The 25,038-nt window shown below is 43.3% G+C and overlaps 3 protein-coding genes across 3 annotated transcripts; 2 read left to right on the forward strand and 1 right to left on the reverse strand.

Annotated features, from left to right (window-relative positions):
- Positions 1–416: 416 nt before the first annotated feature.
- On the forward strand, positions 417–18,071 carry LOC122612723 (histone-lysine N-methyltransferase MECOM). Its single transcript, XM_043786508.1, has 2 exons — positions 417–1,910; positions 15,975–18,071. The coding sequence occupies exon 2, from the start codon at positions 16,191–16,193 to the stop codon at positions 17,808–17,810; it is 1,620 nt and encodes a 539-aa protein (XP_043642443.1). The 5' UTR covers positions 417–1,910; positions 15,975–16,190; the 3' UTR covers positions 17,811–18,071.
- An 847-nt stretch (positions 18,072–18,918) lies between these two features.
- Positions 18,919–22,583, forward strand: LOC122612971 (ATP-sensitive inward rectifier potassium channel 11). The gene is made up of 6 exons (XM_043786900.1): positions 18,919–19,373; positions 19,636–19,834; positions 20,238–20,633; positions 20,706–20,812; positions 21,194–21,637; positions 22,488–22,583. The coding sequence occupies exons 1-5, from the start codon at positions 19,144–19,146 to the stop codon at positions 21,588–21,590; spliced, it is 1,329 nt and encodes a 442-aa protein (XP_043642835.1). The 5' UTR covers positions 18,919–19,143; the 3' UTR covers positions 21,591–21,637; positions 22,488–22,583.
- A 92-nt stretch (positions 22,584–22,675) lies between these two features.
- LOC122612969 lies at positions 22,676–24,904 on the reverse strand. Its single transcript, XM_043786897.1, has 4 exons — positions 24,626–24,904; positions 24,273–24,567; positions 23,375–24,198; positions 22,676–23,316 (listed from the first exon to the last, which is right to left on the reverse strand). The coding sequence occupies exons 1-4, from the start codon at positions 24,813–24,815 to the stop codon at positions 22,703–22,705; spliced, it is 1,923 nt and encodes a 640-aa protein (XP_043642832.1). The 5' UTR covers positions 24,816–24,904; the 3' UTR covers positions 22,676–22,702.
- Between the last annotated feature and the right edge of the window lie 134 nt (positions 24,905–25,038).

A 25,038-nucleotide genomic window follows, 5' to 3' on the forward strand; every position in this document is an offset into this window, starting at 1 on the left:
GGAACGCTCTACATTAAGAAAGAAGTGTATTAGCTTCGATTTATTGCATCGTTGCCTAGTCGACTTTGTGGATTGTGAGTCTCGTGTGGATCATCACTGGGGATCGGGGATCGGCCTTTTATCGTTGTGTATTCATTCAGAGCACCCATACACTCGCCGAAGACATCGTCTATTTTGCGTTTTTTCCTTCTGTTATGTTTCTGAGCTGTGCTGCTGCTCTTTTCTTAGCTTTTCGTTATTAGGAAATCGAAAACTGAAGCTGCGGCTGCGACTGGGTCTATCATCAGTCCGTGAGACGGTCTCAAAGCTATTGGTCGTGTTGTCGCTTTTGTCGGAAAAACAGCAGCACGTAACGCTGAACAGAAGAGATCCACTACGTAAAGCGCTCGAGACGTAACGCCATGCGATCGATGATAACGGTTAAACATTCAAAATGAAGCGTTACCGTTTACAGTGAAGTGAAGATAGGATCGCTAAGGATACATCCTACAAATAAAATATATATTATGTGTAAATTAAAAGTATAAATGCAAATTCCTAACTGTGTCACTTTCATCCTAGACTAAAACAAAAAGAAACTATCTCCAATCTTGAATCTTCCTATAGACAATAAATCTATACAACTTTGCTGTATATCTCGAATAAAACGTACAATTTATGCTCTCACAAATCAAATCACAAATTGCTAAGGAATTTCATGGACTACGCCCAGTAGATGATGTGATATTAAAACACTTACACAGAGAGATGCATATCTATGGCCTATATATACCAGAGATCGGTGCTAAATCAATGATAACTACTCGCTTAGATCCAATTAATGCAAATTGTGACAGCGCGTAGATGCAAAGTGATCCAAGCCGAGCTGCACGGAAATCAACAACAAATGCCATCGAGGCATGTGTACTGGCTGATGATTATGGGCAGACATTAAACAGACAATCCATAATGAAATTATAAAATTGAAAAGATTATAGCCGGGCTGAGCGATCGTCGAGAGGAAACTGAAACGACTGGGAAGTGCGGACAGATTGGATCGAAGCGGCTTGGCCGGGGATCGATGTCAACTCCGGGGAGAACAGCTCGCCAATTAAAAAGAATTAAATGGAGAAATATAATAAAAAGTATGTGTAAGCAACTTGAATCATAAATCAGACCAAGCTGAGCAGCGCGAGTGATTGTAAAAAGTGTAAAAAGATCAGTAAAATATACCTATATCTCAAAGTGGCTAATTCCCTCGTATATATGTACAACTAAAGCTCCTAATTACCATAAATCTAAAAGAGTAAATACAATAATTTATTAAAAGCAACATCAATCAACATCATTTATCGTTAACTACATTTTATTGATTAAAAATATTGCCAGCTAGACAATATTTATAAGGAATTGTACAAAGCTATTTTCTGAAATCAAATCGTTGATTACATTTCAAGCCCGCAATCCTAAAAACATTCCTTTACAAACTAAAGCTAAAAACTAAACTGAAATTCCCACGCGTCATCGGATATCAAAGCTAGATATATGCAATATATCTTATGTCTTATATCTTGGCCCGATCACAGGATGACTTACGCTGTACTACTACAACAACAACCACAACAACAAAAAGAAAAACCAGCTGAAGCAACAACTATAATCACAAGAAGATCGAATTTGTATAGCAGCCAATGCCAGACGAGTTATCAACATCCGTAAGGCCGAGAGAGAAAAATACGCTGCAATAGCCAAACGGTGCTCAAATGGTGATTTCTTCCTGCCAGCGGCCAACGGATATCCGTGCGGATTTTATACCAACACCGACCATCGCAGCCACGACAACCAGTTGTGCAATTAGAGCAAAAGCTGCTTAGTAAACTAGAAGAGGCTGGCAAATTGATGCTACCAAAGCGATCTGCAATATCAGGCATGTAAGTTGAAAGATATGGCTTTTGATATGGAAACAAATATATGGAAAGAGGTCGAATGAAAATTGAATACAAAGAATAGAAATTAATGCTGGAGTGAAAAAAGCAAAATAGCAAAAATACCTTTTTCAGGGGGTTTTTATATAATTAATAAGAAAGGGGCTTTTTTTTGATTCCATTAGCCTACAAACAGTATATTAATATCTTAAAATATGCAGAGTCCAAGAAACCTTCCTACCATTACGCTTAGTAAATGAATTTTTAAACTCTAATGAACCACTATGGCTTAATTTAATTGATTACAATAAGCACCATCACAGGATCAACAAATATTAGACTTAATGTCAACTGAGTAACATTTACCACCAACAAAAAGTTGATAGATGAATTTTAGTTTTTGTATCTTTCTGCCTCGATCCGCAGACACGTATTCGAAAGATTCAAGGCTTCCACCGCTCGAAACTGTATTTTTCTTGTATTGTAATTGATGAATGAATGAAATTGAAGTTCGAGTAATGACGCAGCTATTTCGTGGGGCGGCATTAAGATTTAGCCAGGCCAAAAAGACGAGGCGAGCGAAATAGAGTTGTCCGCGCACAGCCACAGACACAGACACAGATACACTTTTTAATTTGGCAATCAAAAGAAAACATAAATTATATAATTTTTCCCTTTTGGCTACGCCTAGATTCACGCACTATTGGCCCACCGAGCGAGCATGGAATGTATTTTCTATAAATTCGATTGTGTCTTTAGCCAAAGAAGAGTGTTGTGCTTTATTTTCGAAAGTGATTAATAGGTTTGACATGTTACTTTTACGCTAATTGAGCGATCAAAATCGAATCGAAATGGTGAAGGGCGAAAGGGTAACAGCGGCGATAATGATAATCCCCGAACGGCATAAAAGTGTCCAAAAAGCGTTTATGCGTTAAATGCACGGAAATCGGCCGCATGTATCCGCCAGATGCAGATACATTGAATCCGTAGGCATTGGGGCGATTAGTAGCGCCTTTCGATTTTTTTCGCCCCGTGTTTTGGAGTGAATGTTTTGGGCGCGTCCAGTGCAGAGGAGGAGTAACGAGGGGTGGGGGCAAATTAAGCAGGTTAATTTAATTTTAAATAGAAGTCGATGGTCGGTCGGTTGAATACAGACTCTTTTTGGTTTTTGGGAGTGCGGTGGCAGATGGGCGTAAAAGAAGAGCCCGAAACAGAAACAAGAGATCATTAATTAAACGTTTGGAGGTTAGTGAGTGGCCAAAAAGCCAGACAGGTTGATAGAAGCCAGTCCCTGTTCCAGAGCCCCAGTAATGAAATAAACTATTAGACCATTAGATCATTAGGCGAGGAACACGCAGTTAAGCGAAGAAGTGACGAATCGATGGTCTGCCGACAGTTCAATGAAGTTCTCAAAAGGCGAGGTCCAATGTAGATTGTGCGAAGAGAGACATTCATATATTTCCTATAAATAATATTCTATAGCGTTTCGAACAAGACGTTAAAAAGATTTAAGGAAGTATTATGCATTAAACACATTCAATTAAAAACACTTTAGGTTATTACATTATGTATTCAAAATGTTGAAACTTTGTGGCTAGTATTATTATTCGTAAAAGCCCATATCCTGGCCAAAAAATAGCTACAAAAATGCGATAAACCGAGCATTGTTAGAGACCGTGAATAACTTTTCAACAAATTTACACACAGCCCGATTTTCTGAGGCGGCGAAGAGAAATTATGACACCTGATCGTTCGGGGGCAGTCAAAAATTTGTTTACCACATTAAAAGGCCAATTAAAGAGCGAGCTGGCCCGAAAGGAAGTAAATCGAGTGAAATGAAATGCTTCAGAGATAATCTGCGAAATGATGGCCATGACGCTATATATAGAAAATCGGGTCCCCCGTCCGAACGGGCACTACAAAGCTCCCACCGCCAATTGCAGTGGGAATCGCAGGGGAGGAGGAGCTGGTTGCCCACTGGCAAGAGCGTAATCCAAGGTAGTTAATTGCGCCTTAAACCGGAAGCGATGGCTTTGATTGCGTTACACATTTTGCTCGCTGCGAACGGAATGTGCGCTGATTTTAGCTGCCCTCTCTTTCTGGTCATCTCAGGCCCTCTCTCTCTATCAATACTCGTATCTACGTGTATTTCTCAAATTAAACTCCATTTTCGTCGGCTTTTCGATGACGACGGTGATGGTGACGGTGACTTCGATAACCGCAGAGCGGGGCAATCTGAAAAGCAAATCACCCTAGGCAATACAAAGTCTTGGCTCGGAATACACTTAATCCACATTCAAATCGGGGGAAAAGCGGCGGGGACAATGAAAGTTTGTCGAGCCATTACTGCTGCCTGAAATACGCAAATCGATTAAATGAAAAGCCCAGGAAAATCGGGCAAAAGGAGCAACAGAGCTGGAACACACTAAACAAAATTAGTTGCTACAAAATATTGTTATTTAATTGTGGGAACAAAAACGTTTCCAAATACTAAATATATTATTTAAATACATTACGTGATTGAATTAAACAATTTATGCCAAATGAATAAAATGGGTAATAAGCAATGCGGCCTTTTCCAATAAATCTAGGACATACATTTCTTCCTGTGCAGTAATAGAGTGGCACCAAATCCAAGACCGTAGACAACTCAATAACAGAGTTTTACATAGATGCCTCGCCCTGACTTATGTAAGTCGCAATTTGCAATGCAACAATTTGCAAATGCGGCCCAGGAGATGAGTTGTATTTTAATTGGAGCGACAGTCAGCCAAAGCTTAAATGGATCGCCTCGGCAAAAATAAAAACAAACACAAGCGCCGAATGCTAAATAGCTCCAGATATGCTATTAGTACTTATAATATATGCACACGGGGAGATAGTGAACTATCGAGTTTGGTCTGGTCTAAAAGGCAGCTTGTGGGAACAGAGAAAGGTCGAGAAAATGATTACCTCGAGCAAAGTTTAGAAAAAAAACTCATAAAATTGTTAATGACTACGATAGAAATATCAAAATAAAGTGTACATCTACTTTTTATATATCTAAAGCACACCCAAAAGCAATTAAATTCTAAGAGTCCAATCGTTTTAGGCTTCAGAAAATGTAACTAGCATAAGCTGCTTATCAGGTTTTAGTATTTAAAAGATCTTCAATGTAACTAAGAAATACTTTAAGAAGTAGGTTACTGTCTTAACGTCCAAACAACCCTTATTCCCCATAATACAGTCCTAAATTAAACATAGCAGCAAATACCTAATTTCTTGATCACCACTTCCATTCTCCACGCGACTCCTATTATTACGCGAAATCAAAAGAGCCACCGATGAGATCAGATCATCAATTTAAATCACATTCTAAATGTGTTCGAGATCGATCACAATGCCCTGGCCACACCTTTCGATGGAGCCCAGTTGCCAATCATCGATCCTATCGAGCTACCATCTCATCTGGCTTCTGCAACTCGGCGGCGCTAATTCTCTTCTCTAGACCCCGTTTATAGCCAAGTATACGAGTAGAGGTAGAGGTACAGAGCGTTTTGTCGAGATCAAACCCTAACAGCGCAGAAAATCTACTTAAACAACTTAATGATTACCCCACCCATTTGCAGCAACAGCAACGCATATTTTGAAAGCAAAAGTAAAGTGTTTTGAAAGTAAACTACACTAATTTAAAGCTGTAAATTAACCAACTGAACAACATAGCGCTTCCAAAGATAACCTTGAATGCAATGAGAGCTTTAATTAATTGTGAACGAGTGTGTGTGCTGGTAATGAAAAAGGTGTAAAGTGGTAGAGATTTCTGAAGCCAATTCTGATGCCAAGAAATAGGTAGGGAATCGAAATATTTTCATAGAAATGTAACATTTTAATGGGGCCAATTTTCATGCCCCTCAGATGAGTGTCGAGAAATTCAAGCCTAAGGGCAAAAGTGCATTATTTGCGGCGAAGCGTAACTTGTACTTGAAAATGAGTTGACCAAAAGCCAAAAAAAAAAAAATAACAAAAATGTGCTTCAAAGTGAGATAACAACTATTTTGGAGACGTTGTTCGGCTGATGATGAGTAAACACAACCAGAGCGTCGCGTTGATTACAATAGGAAATAATCCCACAAATTGCTTTAATATTCACTGCAAATCAAATGAACCACCCCGCCGACATCGAGAAAAATAGGAAAAAACACATCTCAAAAATCCCAGACAAAAGTCACCAAGTTTTGTGTCTCTCTGCCTTCTTTCTTGGCTCTTTTCTTGCTTTTCAGCTTCATTTTCAAAGCATTTAACCTTGGACCATAAAACTCGGCAGACAAAGGCAGCAGCGGCAACAACAACAACAAAGACAAAAACAACAACAACAACAACAACTGCACATAATATGTAATCACATCGCATTGAATCTTAAATTCCCTCCCCCCGCCCATCGCATGTGTGTGAAAATTCGCATTTTTCAAGACGACAAAAAGAGCAGAAAAAATGGCAAAAAAATATAAAACGTATATCTCGGCCTCTGATAATTGTATCGCATTTAGCTTTTGGCATATTGTTTAGCAGACGATGATATATGGGAACCCATTCCGCACAGACAGCAGGTGTACTATATGGATATGGCCAGCTCCTAACTTCTCGACTTTGTAAATTTTGTGAATTTTGCCTTTGATGGCGGCGACTTACGCTCTAGATATTGGCATAGGAGGCATGGAAGATGTGGTTCCATTGTCGGATCCTAAGTGGGCTAGTTTGTGGGCAATTTCGGAAGAATTCGCGTGGTTCGGTTTCAGTTTTTTGTTTCTTTTGAAGTGTGGCACGATCTGAATTGTGGGTTGACATGAAAGTGCCTCGTTTGCGGTCATAAGTTGGTGGTTCCAACATGTGCCAAAGGGAGCTTTTGGCAGATGATGAGTTGGCAGAATGAATTAAGGCCTGATTTGCCAGCTCGCCCTTGGCTATAACTTGAGCAAATTTTAAACGATTCGTTGGTGGTTTACTGGAGCTATGTGGTTTCCGGTTTGGGTTTGCACAGAAATGGCTTTGGAATTTTAACAGGCAGAGGTATTAAAATATGTAAGATTAGCTAATTCATTGGAGTCTGTAACAGTTTCAATTAATTCAAGAACTGTTACGAAATTTCTTAAACTAATAACTTCCATGTATACTTCCATATCTAATAACCTCTCTTCCTCTCCATAACTCGTTAGCATCTCGAGGAAATATCTTAGTTATCGCATGCAAATTCCAGCAAATCCCCTCTATTGAATAAAATTATATGCTAATGGGAATGTTCTGCCATGAGGCAAGCCAAATCACTTAATATCCAATCACCGGCCTCTTCAGCCATTACAACTTAATGCGCCCTAATGTATGCAATTTTGTGATTGATAACTAGCTTATTTGCCTCTTGCACTTCAACTCTCGCTCACCGATTAAACAATCGCTGTTCGTTCGGGTTTGTTTTACTTTTTCTGTTGACCGGAAGGAAATCCCATTTTGCTCACGAGTAGAAATCTCGAGGCCCAGGTCTTCGGGCAATTGCCCAACACTGGAGCCGTCAATTGTGATTGCCAGCGAGCTAATAGCGGCGCACTTGAAGCTTTCAGTCATGGCAATTATTCCGCAATGTGCGATGCACTGAGAAAACACATCGCTGTCAATATGAATGAGCTACACTAAAAAAGGTAAAAAGTAAGCGTAAGATTTCAACATTTTGAATCACATTAAAGGCTGGTCACACTTGAGTGTAGTGTGACCTTGCTTCTGGAGCCAAAGCTCATCGTCATAAATTCCTGTTTATTACTTGATTTAGGTATATTCAAACGACCATTTGACAGTGTAGTTTTTCCATGTTCCAAGTAGAGAGGGGTTGGGTGTTGAGATGGATGGATGGGTGGTTAGTCGGCTGGGCGGCGTAGCGTCGAGGAGGGTGCAGCGTGGACACAAACAACTTGTCAGCAAGTGTGCAGCGACTGCGAATCGAGGAGGAGTCAAGGCACTTGGCCGCATCCGCAGATGAAGCCAGGGTCCAGTCTCACCCAGTCTCAGCCCCAGCATCGTTGGCTGCATCGTCAATTGGAGCACTTTCACTTTAGGCCGGCTAAGTCCAAGCCAGATCGGTATTTGCTCTTTGATTGGTACTGTTGTTAGAGGGGCTATTGCTGTTTGCTGTTGCTGCCGCTGCCGTGGCTACTGATGATACACTTCCTTGGAGAGAGTGAAGTGGATGCCCGCATGCATATTAAGATGCTTTGATAATGATTACGATTGCTGCTGAAGATTGTCTTTACCGATGTGGAAAACTTAAATAGGGAACCGCCGGAGCAACAGCACTTCGAGTGATAATTATGTAAGACCAGTGTCTGCAGATTGGGAAAACCATCATAGGCAGTTTTTGGGGGGAACAGGACAGGATTGTAGTCCTTGTGTTTGTGTAAAGTACACCCACCTAGTGTATTCCATCTTCGACCATTCTCTGTGGAATCCCCCTTCATTCTGTTGGCCTGGCTACTGCTTTTGTTGTTGTTGCGCCTGCCACTGGTTGTCGTTGTTGTTGACTGTTGCCAGCTTTGCTGTTGCTGGCTTTGTTCGTTGTTTGGTGTTGCTTGCTGCTCGGTGTTTTGTGCTTCTTGTTGTCTTGTGTCGCGGCGCACGTGTTTGAACGGTAGCATGTGTCAGGCAATGATAGGTTGGAGCTCAAGCCCCACTCGGACCGCTTTGGATCGGAGCGGTTCGGTTTGGGTCGAGTCGGATCGGATAGGATAGGATCGGATCGGCGGCAATATAATTAGGCCTGCCGCGGATCGCTCCGACATGTGGACACTTTGGATGTGCGCAATATTTCATGCTTATAACCAAAAAAAGGAGCTCGTAGGCTGCCATGTTACAGTTAGGTTTCCTTTTTTTGGCCCCAGCTCCACAGCTCCATAGCTCCATTGTTCCAACGCCCGCTAGATCGCAGGCTCCTCTGAGTCCGGCAGATATACATATATAAGTATAAATTGCAATATATATAGAGTTATAAAAAAAAACATAGTCTTGGGGCAGCGTGGTGCAAACACACGAAAATGGCCAAGACAACTTTCTTCTTCCTCTCTCAGGTGCAAACTGGTTTACTTATGATGTGAATGTTGATATGGTTTCTTTTCAATTTTTTTTATTTCTATTTTTGCTTCTTCCTTCGGCCCCTGGGCTGCGGCTGCTGCTGCTTCTATTTCGATGGTTTAATAGAGCTTATATGACAAAACGAAAAGCAAACAGTTAGCAGCAAACTGGCCGAGGAGGAGTTGCAGTTTGGCTATCGCTTTCAACTAGAACAAGCTTGACTGGCTTGGATGTGTCTGCAAATGTGGCTTTATAAATAATTGTATCATTTGGCCCGCTTCGAGTGTGTGGTAATAAATCGAAATCAAACTGCTCCCATGGATATAAGTGTACATACGTACATATCGTACATATACTTATATGTATATGTGTATACCCAAACAGCCACTTTACCAGCTGGCTGGATGAAGAAATAAAAATCTAATTAATTGCATCAAAAATGCTGAGCTGTTGAAAACGTTTAGGCAATCAAATGGAGCAGTTTATTTCCCCCCGCTCCTATTTAATTTTATTTAGCCTGATTTGTGAACTGCTTCCCTCCGCTTCGCTCGATGGGATCGTGAAATGTGGCATTATTTCGCGGCTGCTTTTTCAATTAAGTATTTGAATACCTTGCCTGGATGAGTGTTTGTACTGTGCTTTATTTTTTGTTTTTGGGTCCGGTGTCCGTTAGCCTGGTCGTATGGGCATATGGGCACTTTCAAAAATTTCGCCATTCACTCTTTTGGCTCGGCCGCCAGTCGCTGGAAGCTCGGTAGTTTTGGTGGGTGGATGTCGCGGTGGTTGTCTAATATACGGATGCACATCTGGTCATCCGGATGGACATTTGGCTTCGTTTACTGTTTCTTGACTTTCAATTAGTTAATGAGCATTCATTAGCTCCAAGGAATTACCATTCCAGGCGGTCCCGTTTACATTCTATGTGAAGCAATTGGCGCACTGACAACTTAACGCGCTGCCATTACAGCTACCATTAAAAAGATTACTTTCAAATAGTTCAATTTTTTAGGGGCTCAGCTTTCAGCAATATATTTTGGCAAAATTTATTTTATGTATGAAAGTGTAGGATCTTTAAAAAATTATAACCACCACTCGCAATTGCAACTTTTGAACGTAATATGAAATACAACTTCTTTAACACATTTCTAGCAGCAGTACTGTATTTAATTCCTCGCAAAAATACATTAATATTGTTTTACTCCTTATAATAAACTAATCGTTTGAAAGGTGCTTTAAGCAAACACAGGAGTGGAAATCCCAAAGACAATCATTGCACTTTTGAAAGTATGTACTTTTATCACCTTTCTTGAGATGGAACATTGAATGTAAGCCTTATCGCATTCGAGTCAGTCGAGTAGCTGAGCCTTAAGCTCTGGCAAATATTTAAACCAGGCAAATCGCTATAAATCAATCCCGGCCACCGATAATTACCGAGTGCGACCATTGATTATCTATGGGCTCTAAGCTGGCACCTCTGAAATTCAATTGAGCTGTATTTCATGCATTCCAAACATTTGCCCAGCTCGCTGGCAATAAAAGTAAAATCCGAAGACCCGCAAAACGCGAATTTATGGGCTTCAGTTTGTCCGTATGTCCGTATGTCCAGTTGTCCGTTTGCCCGTCATTTACAAATGATCCGGTGCGAAAGAGAGGCTCGAGCTTAGAGGGACATAAAATTGCCCAAGACTAGCTAAGCTAAACTGATTTTTGCACCTAAAAAAATATCAAATGGGGGGAAAAAAGAGGAAGAAAATCTCAATTATTTAGGCTGAGCATTTAGCCAGAGCTGAGTTAACTGGTTGGTCGTCTGCATGTGTGCTAGTTATATAAAGATAAAGTAAGAAATAAAACATCGCAAACTATAACAAACAACAGGATGCAGTCAGCCAGCGGCGAGGCAGCTAACTGGTCTGTGTTTTAATTTTTGTTTTAGTTTTTTAGTTTTTTTTTTCATTTTAGTTTTCCTCTTCATTTTTCACTCGATTTTTTGGAGCATTGGGAAAGCTCTTGCTGGCATACGTAGAAAAATGCTTTTCGATACACTTTTCGACATTCATTCATTTGGCGGACCAACGACCGACCGACCGACCGGCTGGCTGCTCAAGTTGCCTATCCGATGGCGATGGCGATGACGATGGCAATTGCAATTGCGGCAACTTTTAGCTAGCTGCTAGTTTGTTGGTTTCGTTTGGAAAATTGAAACAATTTCCGATGTCACTCTCACTTTTTATTTCACCTGACGACGAGTTGCAGCCAATCTAGACAACCAGATATGTAACGACGACGATGGACGGCGACGACCACAGCACAACGTGATTTGGAGATGTGTTTGCTCTCTGTTGCAACTGTCGCTGCTGCTGCTGTTGCTGTTGCTGCTGCTGCACTTGTTGTGTCCAGCGGGGAAAAAGTGGTTCAGATTGCACTAGAGTCCCAGCTCCAGCTCCAGCCACAGTCACAGCATCATCATCATTACCGCCGTCCTCATCATCGGCTTACTCCCCAAAAACGCATCCATAGCAGCTAATGCAACATCTGGGGCTGCTGCTGATGCTGCTGCTGCATGTTGCTGCTGCAGAAGTTGCTCTCGTTGATGAGTTGCACAGTTCGCCACAGCAACTCGGACATCTTGGGGGTTTTCGTTTGAGGACCACTGTTCCTGACAGGCCATTACTTACGTATGCCTGGGTTAGAGAGCAGATCTTGCTGGGGATTTTACTACCAGCAGGTGGAAGACTCATCAAATTTGGCCCACTTGGGGAATACAGTTTAAAATGTTTCAACTTCACCTAATAATTACTGTTTAGCTGGCACTAATCCTTTGTTAACATATTTAGGGGTGGTCAAATATATTTGCACTAAAACACCCTCTGTAGCTATTTTACATGTTTAGTCAGTTTCTTTGACGTATCCCAATCTTGATGTTAATATATTGATGTTAATTTGTGGCTAGCACTGTAACATCATCTTGTACTCAATAAATATAAATAAAATGCATATACTTTTTAAAAAAATAAAAAAACTAGCATTGGCGCTTTCAACGGCGCATTAAGTGTTGATGTACTAAAGCAATAAAATCGCAGGCTTATCTTAACTTGCTGATTTTATCGTTCGCATATCAGCATCTTTGAGATATTTTTCGATATTCTTCGCATTGGTAAAATATTCACTCAACCAATAAATGCCTGCGATGATCTCGTGAATGATCTCGCTTATTAATCTCTTCTATCTGAAGCATTTCGCATTGGCTTTATTGCCCGTGCGTGTCTCTGTCTTTTTGCTTCTCTGTTTGTTTGCTTGTTTGTTTGTTTGTCGTTGGATGTTTGTTGTGACGCTTTTGGTATCAGGTTGCCATTGCCTCGTTAGAGAGTGTGCTCGAGTGTGTGTGAGCCGCTATCCTGCCAGCGAATATTTGTTTTTGTTGTCGTCGCACTGCGAACTGCAAGTTGCTGGTGTGCAGTTGTTGCTGATGCTGCGATGTTGCGATGTTGCTGCTGCTTGGACTGATGTAACGAGGTTTAATTTTCCATTTCAGTGAGCGGCTTGCTTTGGAGATTTTACTCTCGTTTTTCATTGTGTCGCCGGCTTTGGCTCGGTTTTCCTTTTAGCCAAGTCGCAGTCTGGGCTTTGGTTGTGGTTTAGTTGCGCTTGATTATGCTTTTCGCTCTTGCTATTGCCGCTGCTGAAGCGCGACTGCGTCGCCTGATTGTCATGATTATCACGATAATTATGCGGCCAGCATTTAATAATCACCGTGCCGCTGCTGATGACGGGGGTTCGTCTGAAATTTGACAAAGTTAATTTCGAGCTACTCCTTCGACTGTCGCTCTATAACTATGCTTCAGTCCCAGTGCAGCACTGAGGAAAAATCCAAGTGTCCAAGGGTTCTTGCTTCACAACTACGTTTCAGTGTTTGGCTTAAATTAATAAATGATTGAGCAAAAAGCAAGCCCTCAATCAGCGATAATAAGGCAGTTCTACAAAATGCTATGACTTGAATTTTCTTAAGCGGGATAAGTAAAATTTGGTGTCGAGCTGAATTCATGAACAGCTCCTCCAAAGTGATTCAAAATAAGAACAAGGTGGTTGCAACTCGCACTGCAGCGTTTTAAGCCACAGGAATGTTGGCGCTGGGCTATTTCCTCAGTGCAGTTGCAGTTGCAACTGCAATCCCGTTCCAGCAACATTGTCAACGGCAACAACATCTCCTCCGCTGTACATTTTTGCCAATCTGGAGCGCCGTTTTCCATCGTCGCCGTCGCCATCGCCATCGCCATCAGCATCCCCATCGCCTGTCTGCCTGACTGCGTTTTTCGCGGTTTTACAACTTTGATTTCACTTTTCTTTGCAACATGCGACGCCGCTTGCGGGATTTGGTTGGTACTCGCATTCGTATCTGTATCTGTGGCTTTTTAGCTGTGCATCTGCAGCCGCACGTACCTGTGTATCTGAATCTGTATCCGTACCTTCACCGTCCGTTTCTTGAACTGTTTGCTTCATTGCTCCCGTTGTTGTCGACCACTGTCGCTTGGCTAAAACTTCGTTACTCTTTAATTGGTTTCTTTTTTTATTATTTTCTTCCCGGCTTTCGCAGGCATCCGCTTAAAGCTGACCATCGCCGCGATGATCGCGTCGCTGATGATGATGCAGTGGCGTCCAGCTGAAGAGTCGGCCATAATTGTCAACCGCTTTGGCGAGTTTGCAACAAATTATAAAACACATCGCGGCTTTTGGGCACTGCAGAGCGGTTTGGGATTTGGGATTTGGGCGCCGGCAAAGTCACATGAAAGGTGTTGACGCTTCAGGTGCAACACGGGCTTAATTGCCAGGCCAGGTTGAATTTCATTCATTAAGAAGAATTGTTGTTTTGTGCTACAGCGAAAAATACTGTTTCCAACTGAATAGGTTAAATATATCGTGATCCTTAAGCATGTATGATATTATAATGTCTCTGCTGAAAAAGTAATGTATTGTTTACGAGAGTAATTTTTGTAATACACCGTCATTCACTTAAGATGATATTAACTTTCGTATTTTGCCATCTCCAATGAGCTTGATCTCGTTTCGGTTCGACTGAATAACAACAATTTGTTTACCAGCTCAGCAAATAAAAAAAAAAAAATAATTTCAAATATTACATAACCGACTAGATTAACAAAGTAAAACTTAGTTTAAAGGACTCACAAAGCAAATAATTTCTAAACTCTAATTTAAACTATCAACGATAGTTGATAGTTACCTTACTTCTTACATTAACCTTACTTCTTATATTGAAACAATTGACCAAAAAAGCCCCTAATCGTTGCATTTATAAACGCTGCAATCTTCCACGCGTTCTCAAGCTCTAATTACAATTCTGCAACAATAATTTTCGACTCCATAACACCGCAGACAGCAAATCAAAGGCAGCAAATGCGGCTAATTAACTTTTTGGCAACACGGCCAGCCAGTCAGCAACAGCAAGAGCAACAACAAAAGTCAATTTGTTGTCGCCAGACGATCGCTAAATGCTGCAACAACAACAAGACGAAGAAGAAGAAGAGAAGCAACAAAAACAACAGCCACGTCAGCGACGACAGCAGCAACCCACGAAAATGTCTCATGAAAAATTCTGTTCTAGATAGGAGAACAGAGCTCCATAGATCAACGCGCCCACCTGAATGCAAGTTGTCTGTTAAAGTTGTTGCTGTTGCAGCAGTTGTTGCAGTTGCTGTTGCTGCAGCAGTTGGCAAATATGCAACTTTGGTTGCGGTTCACATGATGAGCTGTGGAGTTGGGGATCTCTTTAAGGTCTATTCTTGGCGTGCCATCTGCCCAGAGTCGAGCTTCAGTTTTTTATGCACAGCTAAAAATGCGTACTATACATAAATTAAGTGAAAAATGTATGACTTGCTTTTACTGAATTCAAATAATTCCAACCTCTCAAATGATTATGATTTTGACTACTTATTGTGTTGATAATATGATTTTTTGCACTTTTGACATCCTTAGACTTAATCCATGTTTTCGGCCAGTGTAACCCACCCTCCTCCTTGAAAGCCCACGCATTTTCCGCTTCCTCGCACGCACCTTCAGGCCATGTTGAACGACCTCCACACGAGGTGCCACTGTACCCCACTTCCTACCCATGGCGTGCTCCACTTCCCCCTTGGAGGTGTGTGCTTAGATGTTTGTCTGCCCGTCTGTTTGTCTTACATAATCGTCACTCTAGATACCGTTAACGTTTTTGTTAATTTTCATGACTTCTTTTTCTTGTCAGTTTTCAAGTATTTTTCCACCCTAAAACAACAGACAATAGAACAATTGTTTAAACATCTCGGAGGTCCCCTTCCTTTCCGAAGTTTTTGGCATTGCGGCAAAAGAATCCACTAAAATGAGAAGAAAATAACCAGAAAATTTTCCAAAAAGATGTTCTTTGGGTTGCCGAACAGTCGGCACTGTACTATTATTAGATCGCTAGGTATGTCGCCAGGCAGCTTAATGACGTACATGGAATTACCTAGACATAATGATAGTAAAGAACATATAGTCCGATCTACACAGCTGCCAATAGTCGAACTCTGTGACGCACCAGGGAACTGGGTTTATTTGGCAAGATTGGGATTTCAGTTTCGGCAGTGGGTGAAAGCATTTGCCTCTTTTGGGTCTAACTAAACAAAGCTATATAGTATTGAAATAAGACTTGTTAAAACTAAGTGTTTAATTAGACGGAGTAAATAAGTTAGTGACGATTGTACTTTCAACACCAATGTTTTGAAATCAACTTTTATGTCTACATAAATACACTACCTAGAATTTATCCATTTGACAAGTTTTATCAAAATATTTGTTATGTGTGCTTAATAAACCATTGGTTTTTGCGCTTCACGCACTTTGTGCTCTTCGTCACTAGGCAGAGTGCCGCGTACAATGATAAGCCTCGGTATTTTGTTTAATATAGTCTTATAATATTATTAACTAGTTACCCTTTGCTTTTTCTTTCAGGTACATAATCACTGTAAATTAAATGCAATTTTGAATCAGAATTATTCTGAGTGTCGGCATTGAAAGGCGAAAAGCGAGCACAAAACTAAAAACTACAACTTGGCAGCCTGCAGCCTGGGCACTCAATCGAAACGCCAGTCCACCAATCAATCAATCAATCAAGAGGGAAACGCAGGAAAACGAAGGAAAAACTCGGTTACGGCCCGTTTGCGACTTATGAGAGTTATGAGAGAGAAAGACCACTCACCAAGAAAGATGCTTCCTAGCCCGAAACAGGGCTGCGTATACCCTGCCTTAGGATTAATACCCACTTCGTATATATCACACGTACCTTATGATCTGGCCTCCTCAGCGGCGGCGGCCACATCCTCGTCATCATCGTCGCCGACGACCACGTCAGCAACGACAACTGGGCGGCTGCAGCACCAACACTCCCACCCGCAACACCAGACCTTAAATCACCATGCCAAGGGCAAGCGGAGAGGCAGTTTCGATCAGCCGTTGGATCTGCGACTGGCCCACAAGAGGAAGACGGATCTGGCGGATCAAGGACCCATGGAGGATGAGAACAGCAATCTGATCATGTTCGCCAGTGAGCTGGCCGTGGCTCAGCAGAAGGAGAAGGAGCTGAACAACAACCATATAGCAGCCTCGCTGGCCGACCTGGGCTTTGATATGAGCCGCAAAATGCTGAGGGCCTTGAGAGAGGGTGGTGCAGTCGGTGGAGGGGGAGCAGGAGGGGGAGGGGGTGGACCACCCAGCGCACCGCCCTTAACGCCACCGCAGTGTTCGATACCCGCCGTACATCCCACTCTCCTAGAAGCCATGACCAAGAATTTGCCCTTGCAGTATCGCAATGTGTTCGCTGGGGTTTTGCCGGGCAAGGTGACCAGTCCGGCGGCCTCCAGTAGCCCCACGGGTGCGGATTTCCCGTTCCGGCATCCGCTCAAGAAATGCGAGCTCACCTGGCCACCGCCCACAGAGCAGTTGCAACTGGAGCTGCCCCATCCGAACCCGAAGTTGTCGCCGGTCCTGCCTCATCCACAACTGCAGGACTATCAAACGCGGAGGAAAAACAAGGCCAGAACCGCTGCCACCGGGGGCAATGCGACGCCCAACTTGCCACAACGCAACAAGGATCGTTACACCTGCAAGTTTTGCGGAAAAGTCTTTCCGAGATCGGCGAACCTGACGAGGCATCTCCGAACGCACACGGGAGAGCAGCCCTACAAATGTAAATACTGCGAACGTTCCTTTAGCATATCCTCGAATCTGCAGCGCCATGTGCGGAATATCCACAACAAGGAGCGCCCCTTCAAGTGTGAGATTTGCGAGCGATGCTTTGGCCAGCAGACCAATCTGGACAGGCACCTTAAGAAGCACGAATCGGATGCGGTGTCCCTAAGTGCGTTGTCGGGCGTGAGCGAAAGGATGCACTGCATTCGCAGATTCTGTGAGAATCCCACAGAAGAATCCTATTTCGAGGAGATACGCAGCTTCATGGGCAAGGTCACGCAGCAGCAGCAACAACAGCAGCAGCAGCAGCACGACCAACAGCAGCAGCAACAGCATCAGTCAACCGCAACATCGGCGTCCAGTTCGTGCTCCTCGTCGCGGGACACGCCCACATCCTCGCAGGAGGAGGCGGACAATGCGCCAGCAACATCGATGGCTGACGCGGCAGCAACATCGTCCAGCAGAGACCAGGAGGAGGAGGACTCGCAGCCCATCATGGAGCTTAAGAGGACCCTCACCTCCAAGCTCTACCCCACCTCTAACGCAGCCACCGCTATCACGACGCCCCAAGCAACATCCATCAACGAAGAGGAACCCTAACTACGTAAAATCAATTTCAACAAACAACTTTCCTATAGCAGAGGAGCCGGAAGGAGGTGAAGAGTTCCGTAAACAATGTCTAACACCTAGCTGAGGAGCAGATCCCTAAAACTACGTCTAATATCTAGCTGTAAATATATATATCATGTATCCCTAAACCCCTATATGTTCTACAAATACGTGTAAATCGAATTGTACAAATCGAGAATTGGCAGATATTTTAATATAAATAAATACGAACGTATGTGCATAACTATTATTAGATTCGTCCTAAGCATTGGTATTCTTTTGTACATATACGAGCGTGACATGACGAAAAGTGTATGAAAAGTAATGACAAACAAAACAACGCTCCCACTGTTTAAATAAAAAGTTACAAGTTTTTGAAATTAGCAATGGTTCAATTTTGACTGGGTCGGCTTTGGGCAAAAATGTTATAATATATATATTTCAAAAACTTAAAAAGCGGATTCGAAATTTGACATCCTGTATTATGTAGGTATTATACATACGTTATACGAAGATCTGTACATACATTTATTATACATATAAAGATTTAGCCTGGAACGCAACCAGTCTGGTTGCGATCTAAGCTATTTAAATCTTTACATTTTGTCGAAGGATTGCTTTGCCTATTCCCTTTTAATCTGGCCCAAGATTTCTTGTTTTATTATTAGAGAAATGAGGTAACATGGCTTTTATCATATATATATATTAACCTTTAAATTCCATTTTATGTTCAAAATAATGTTACAATTCAATTATGATAGGTTCGAGAGGCCTTAAAGTTGTCAGGTGTAAAAGCCCGGACACAAGTGACTCGATTGATTACGTAGGCGGCAAATTCTTGCCAAACAATATCTACTGCCAGTAAAGAGATGCAACAAAGATTGTGCTGACCTCCCGACAGATAAAAAGTAAAATATTTGCCAGACTTAGGACAATATTTGATCGTTCGCAAAATAAATACACTGATAGCGACCGACTTTTACTTTAAATCTTGTGGCACATTTCGAGGCACTAATCTCGGCGGGCGACGGACAACCGCTGCGATATGCCCCACGATCCAGATAATAAATAAATCCAAATGCACATCTTCAAGGGGCAGATAGTATGGACCCGGACTTAGTCAGTGTCAAGCGGTCAGACAATCAAGTTGAGCTCTCTCTCTCTCTATAAATCGTAGTTGTGGGCCACTGCAGCCTAATTCAATTAAAATTAAAACGCAGATCTACGTGTTCGAGTGAAATTGCCCCGAATTTCCGACAATTATAGGCCACGCTCTCGTCAGTAATCTCGCGTCTGCGTAGGCGGCAATAGCTGAATCCCGGTCATGCAATCGGACGCATCTCCCCTGGGAGCTGCTGCCACGGAATCCCTTCCAATGCACCGCTCCACCTCCATGCCGGTGAAGCCCAAGCCACTGGAACAGAAGCCACTGCTTCGTTCCTCCGAAAAGGAGACGGTCAATGCGTCGGATTACTATCCGGAAAGCCCGGGGTTCGTACGACGCAGAAGGTCAAAAGCCGCCGGGGATCACCTGGAAACACGCAGCGAGCAAAAGTGAGTTCAGTTTGAGCCAAAACACGAGTAATCATCAGATGGAATTTATATGGATAATAATTAGCTCCATAATTATAAAGTACATGTGTATTATTCGAATGCAATGTTTTAATCACGTTTTTAAAATGGGTTATTGCATTAACTTAAGATTATATAATAAAATTTCAATAACTTCAAAACTTCATAGAAATAAACCTTTCTTAAATTTCTTAAACATCTTAAGGGATACAAATAACTGTATTTTTTAAAACCTCTCGTTAAGTTTCCCATACACACACGACTGGGCAGGCAGTACGATAGAGCTTACTCCAGACTTGGGATCCGGACCACGGACTTTATCTTCCGATGGACAGAGACGAAGCCTTCATCGCGTGATGGAAAAGAACGGCAAGGAGAACGTTGTGTTCCGGCGAATTCCGGAGAAGTCATGGCGCTACATGCGGGATCTGGTCACCACGCTGGTAAGATCCTGGTTCGGCCGCAGGAAAACGTCAACGCCCCAAGCCGATCAATGTGTATATCCGCGATCGGATGTGTATAGCATAACGCCCAGTATTCAACGAAGACTCGATGAATTGGCCAATGAGCCACCGCACCTGGGCTCCCATCTTTCGAAGTCTAATCCTAGCCAAAACGAGCGCGTCACGTTTAGCATATAGTTTCTAGTACATTAATCAAACCATGACCGACTAAAATACTCACACATATTAATAAATACGTATTAACCAACCACATATCCACTTGCTAAATTGGGTGAATGTATATTCAAATGGCTTATATGAGGCTACTTAACTTGTAAGGGTCGTATTTCGTGCATGCTCATCATTGGTAATCCATAAAGATCGTTTTCTTACAATCGCGCAGATGGAACTGGAATGGAAATATATGCTGACTTTGTTCCTGGGAAGTTACTTTCTCAGCTGGCTGCTCTTCGCCGCCCTCTGCTACGTGGTGGCCTACTCCCACGGTGACTTCATCTTCGATCCGGTCAGTGGTAAGCGAATGGGCGAGGGCGTGGACCCCTGTATCTACGGAGTGCACAGCTGGGTGGCCATGGTCATATACTCTGTGGAAACACAGACGACCCTCGGATTCGGCGAAAAGTACGCCAGCGAGGAGTGTCCGGAGACGATCTTTCTGTTCGTCATGCAGATGTTGAGTGCGGCTCTAATTGAGGGCTGTATGGTGAGCGTGATCTATGCCAAGACAGCCCGGCCGGCGAGGCAGCTGACCAAGCTGAAGTTCAGCGATAAGGCGGTGGTAAGTAAGCTGCCTCCATTGGGAGTGGAGCCCACCCATTCAGATCCTTCCTTTAGCAATTATCTCACGTAGATCTGTTATCGCGACGGAAGGCTTTGTCTGCTTTTTCGCGTTTGCGATCCCCGCGAGCAGCAGTCCATTGAGTCCAAAATACGCGTGTACATCATCGTGGATAAACGGTAAGTCACTGTCGCATTTTCGGGAAATTACTGAACCCATATCGTTGCTGGGGATCTAAGGATTGGTTTTGCAAAATAACTACACTATTAATCTTCCTATTACATTTTTATCTTGTAAGTTTGATTTTGCATATATAATATATACATGTATGAACAGAGCATGGATTTAATTAGAAATCGAATACAAAAAAAAACTTAAAATAAGTTATGGTAAAAAGAAATAAAAATGCTATAAAACCAATCCAATCACACTTGACCCTTTAAATATTAAATCAGTCATAAGGAAATTCCTCAGTAAACTTGACCTTCCATTTAGAGTACTTGCAGCTGGATTAAAAATGCATTTAATATAAACCTCCATCTTATCTGTTTCGCTGACAGCACGCGCGAAGGTGAGACTGTAAAAAGTCACGTGGAACTGAAGCTGGAGGGGAATGGAGAGCAGATAATTCTCTGGCCTGATGTGGTGTGCCATGTCATCGATGAGATGAGTCCGTTGTTCCTGTTCACCACAGCAAAACTCTTCAATGCTGCCCAATTCGAGCTCTATGTGTCCATTGTTGGCACTTCGCCGGCCACAGCGCAGATGACGGAGGCCAAGACGTCCTATCTTCCAAAGGAGATTTTCTGGGGGCAGCGGTTTGTCAATATCATCCATTACGACGCCCAAAACGAACGCTACGTTGTGGACTACGAGAACTTCAACAGAACCATTTCGGTGGACATGCCCATGTTGCATCCTACAAATGATCACTTGAAGCTGGAGTACAGAAAGTGAAGTGTTTTACAAAATATATTTAAAGAAACTTGCATTAAATGTTTGCTAATACTGTAACGAACTGATTTTGTTGGTCTGCTCGCTACGGAATACGTGCGGCTAGCTCAGTAGAGTTTGTGTGTTCGTCCCACCAAATTTATAGAATATCGTGATCACCCGGTTACCAGTAATAACACTCGCAGTTTCGTTCTCGGGTCTTTATTCGATCTCAGTTTACAATGTATTTCAATTGTCCGGACGCCTCTGCTCTCTCGTCGTGGCCTCGGATCTTCGCCTGGTGTTGCCGCTGACGCGTGAGGAGGAAGGTCGAGGGCTGTTGTTTGCCTCCTGGCTACTCGTGCTTCGTCGTTTGGACCTCAGCTACCTGTGTCTCAGTTCGGAGACCTTCTCGTCCCGAACGTCTTGACGTAGCGATCTTGCTCCTTGGTGACTATCACGATCGTAGCTCCTCTGCTGCTGTCGTTGTAACGCTGTTGACTCGTACACTTGCTTTCCTTGACTGTCGGTCCTGCTTCCAGCGCTCGGCCTGTTTATATAGGCCTCCTCTAACGGTTTATCCCTTTGGTCTCCAGTCTCCGGATCCAAAGTCCATGATTTTACCGTTGGCCCGGTCCAAAGTTCGATTTGTCCCGTTACTTGCATTTGAGCCTGCTGACTCTCCAAACTCTCTTTTCAGCAAGTCCGGAGTCTCCATCCTCTCTCTCTCCACTTCCCGAGTCTACCAACTCTCTTCCTCTAGAGTCTCCAAACTCTCTTTCTCCAGCCCAGAGTCTCCAAACTCTCTTTCTCCGGGCTTCGCACTACCGTTACTACGCTCTACCTTGTTGCGTAACTGGCAACGGCAGGCCCTCCTTATGCGATCACTATTCGCATTTGTGCGGAGTTTTAACTCCTCACAATACTATATTACCAATGAATTTAAAACATTTTAAGACGAGGTAAATACTTTTTAACATTTTTGAATTATAAATTTGATCCAATCATTACTTCAGAAAAATAAATGGAACGCCAAGCGTATTTTAAAAAAGGAGACTAATAATTGACAATTAAGAATAAATTAAATACAATACTAACAATGTTTTAAAAAATTTTGAACATGTCTCCCGCGTACTTTATTCTCCGCATGATTCAGTTTGTTCCTGCTCCTGGTAGAATTTCAACTTAGCCCTCAACATTTCATTTTCATTTTGAAGGCGCGAGAACTCGCGCATGAAGCTATCTCCTTGGAGTAGTAAAGCCAAGGCGTCTCGGATCTCTTTTGTGTTTTCCACCTGCTGCTTCATGTAGTTCGTCATCTCATTAGCCAGTTGCCGCTGATTGGAGAAGCCAATATACTCCAGTTCGCGCTCCACCCTCTCACAGCGCTGGTCTACAAAATCTCTAAGCTCGGTGAATTCCTTGCGCCAATCTGCATCCATCTGGGCGGATAGTCCGCTTGACGATTTCGCCAGCAACTGCTGAGGCTTTAACAGAGGATTTGACGATTGTGGTGTGATGTTAGCATGGTGCGGGGTACTGTTTCGACTGGCTGAAAGCAAGCGCAGACGGCGTCTCAATTCGGCGTCCACCGGCGGGGGATTCTCTTTGTCACTGCCTCCTCCTGTACTGCTGGCCACGGAAATGTTGGCAGACTGCTCCTCGCAGAGCTCATCCGTCTCGGTGATTTTCATCAACTTTCCCTCTCCGGAAATGTTGCTCCGATCCTTTAGTGGGCCGCTTAAGGTCTCTGCAAATAACAAGCTTGTTAAAACTACAAAAAACAAAAAATCTCTATAGTAACTTGCGTTGCAGTGACTCCGGGGTGGAGCTGTTGACAGAGTTTTCCACCGAGCTGGGCCCAGACCCAACTGGCGGACAAAGACTTTGACGGTTGGCAGTTTCATTAGGATGCGGTTTCCGGTTAAGCGCCTCCCAGTCAAAGCTGTCTCTGTAAGAGGTGCCCAAGCGCGTGGACATACGATCTACAGCTCTCGGACCTTGGGCATCCAAAAACTCGCAAAAGGAATCCCGACGTACGCCGTGAGCAAGACTGTTAAGCTGTTGCTGGGAGCTCAAAAAATTAGCTGCAATTGATTTACGCAACTCGTCGCTAGGAACACGCTCGACACGAGGAGCTTCGGTCACCAATCCAGTGGCATTTCCGGAGTTGTTGAGGCTACCGTTCTGCTGGCTATCCCCACTTGGCACAGGCACGAAGGCTACACGTGTCACAAGCGCATCGTGTACACTCCTCACGGCCAACGGAGCCTTCGTACTCCTCATATCATAGGCAATCAATTCGCCCTTAAGGTTACCAGCACAAAGGTAAGTCCCACATTCACTCAGCGCCACTGTGGATAGCGGATGCAAGTTCGTCAGGCGATCCGTGGACGCCTGACCACGATATCGTCTAATGTCGAAGATGTTTATCTTGCAATCGTAGCCCACGCTAACCAGCAGCGCCGGCTGGGATGCGCACATACTGATGTCCCGACAGGGAGCACTGTGCGCTTCGCTGGCATGGAAGATCTTCCGCATTCCCTGCACATCATAGACGGTCACGGCCCCTTTATAGGAAGCGATCGACAGGTGGAAGCGTTTGCTCGGATGAAAGCGCACAAGGGTTGAGCTGATATTACCAGAATAGCGAAAGGTTAAAGCAATTATGCTCTCAGATGGGACTTTGGGACTTCTTTAACTTACTCGCCATCTATTGTAAAGGTGTTGGTCTTCTGTTTGGTCTTGGTGCCCAAGATACTGATGTCCCCGACATCGCGAACGGCGGCTATATACTCGTCCGTATTGTTGTAGTCCATGTAGAGGACAGTGCTTCTTTGCGGATCCGCCGGAAACCGATGGATGAGCTGTGCCGTCCGGAAGTTGTATAGCTTAACACAACCGCTCTGGCCCACAGCAATCTCCTCCAGGGATTGCTTGGCACACGCCACACAGAAGGCATTGTCGATGGTGAGTTTACGGACTCGTTGAATCTCAGGCGCTGAATAATTGGGTATTTATTACTTTCGAGGGAATTGGGGTCCGACCCTATCTCTTACTCTTGCCATCCCTCTCCTTTATCCGCATCACAGCCAATCCCGCCATTTTATCCACCTCAACGAAGACCCGGCGCTGGCCGTTGAATTGAAAGTCTGTCGGCTCTGCACTCTGGTGCACATACTCAGACTTTGTCTCCAGATCCGCGAAATCGGAGAGCACGGTCTTTTTAGAGGTTGAAATCACATACATTTTGCTTAACTTCTGAGGATATTTACACAATTCAAATTTGAGTGCTTTTGCTGGGATAGATTAAAGAGTGTGCCCACCGCTTTATTACCAGAAATTCCCAAACTCGTTATCTTTTCTTTGAGGCTGATTCCACTACTCCTAAAAAGCCAACATATTTTATAAAATTTTATTTACAATTCCACTCGCCTATTCTTATACTTTTTAAATATCTGTCAATATCACC

Source organism: Drosophila teissieri, chromosome 2R (assembly GCF_016746235.2).
Source record: "Drosophila teissieri strain GT53w chromosome 2R, Prin_Dtei_1.1, whole genome shotgun sequence".
Classification (NCBI taxonomy): domain Eukaryota; kingdom Metazoa; phylum Arthropoda; class Insecta; order Diptera; family Drosophilidae; genus Drosophila; species Drosophila teissieri.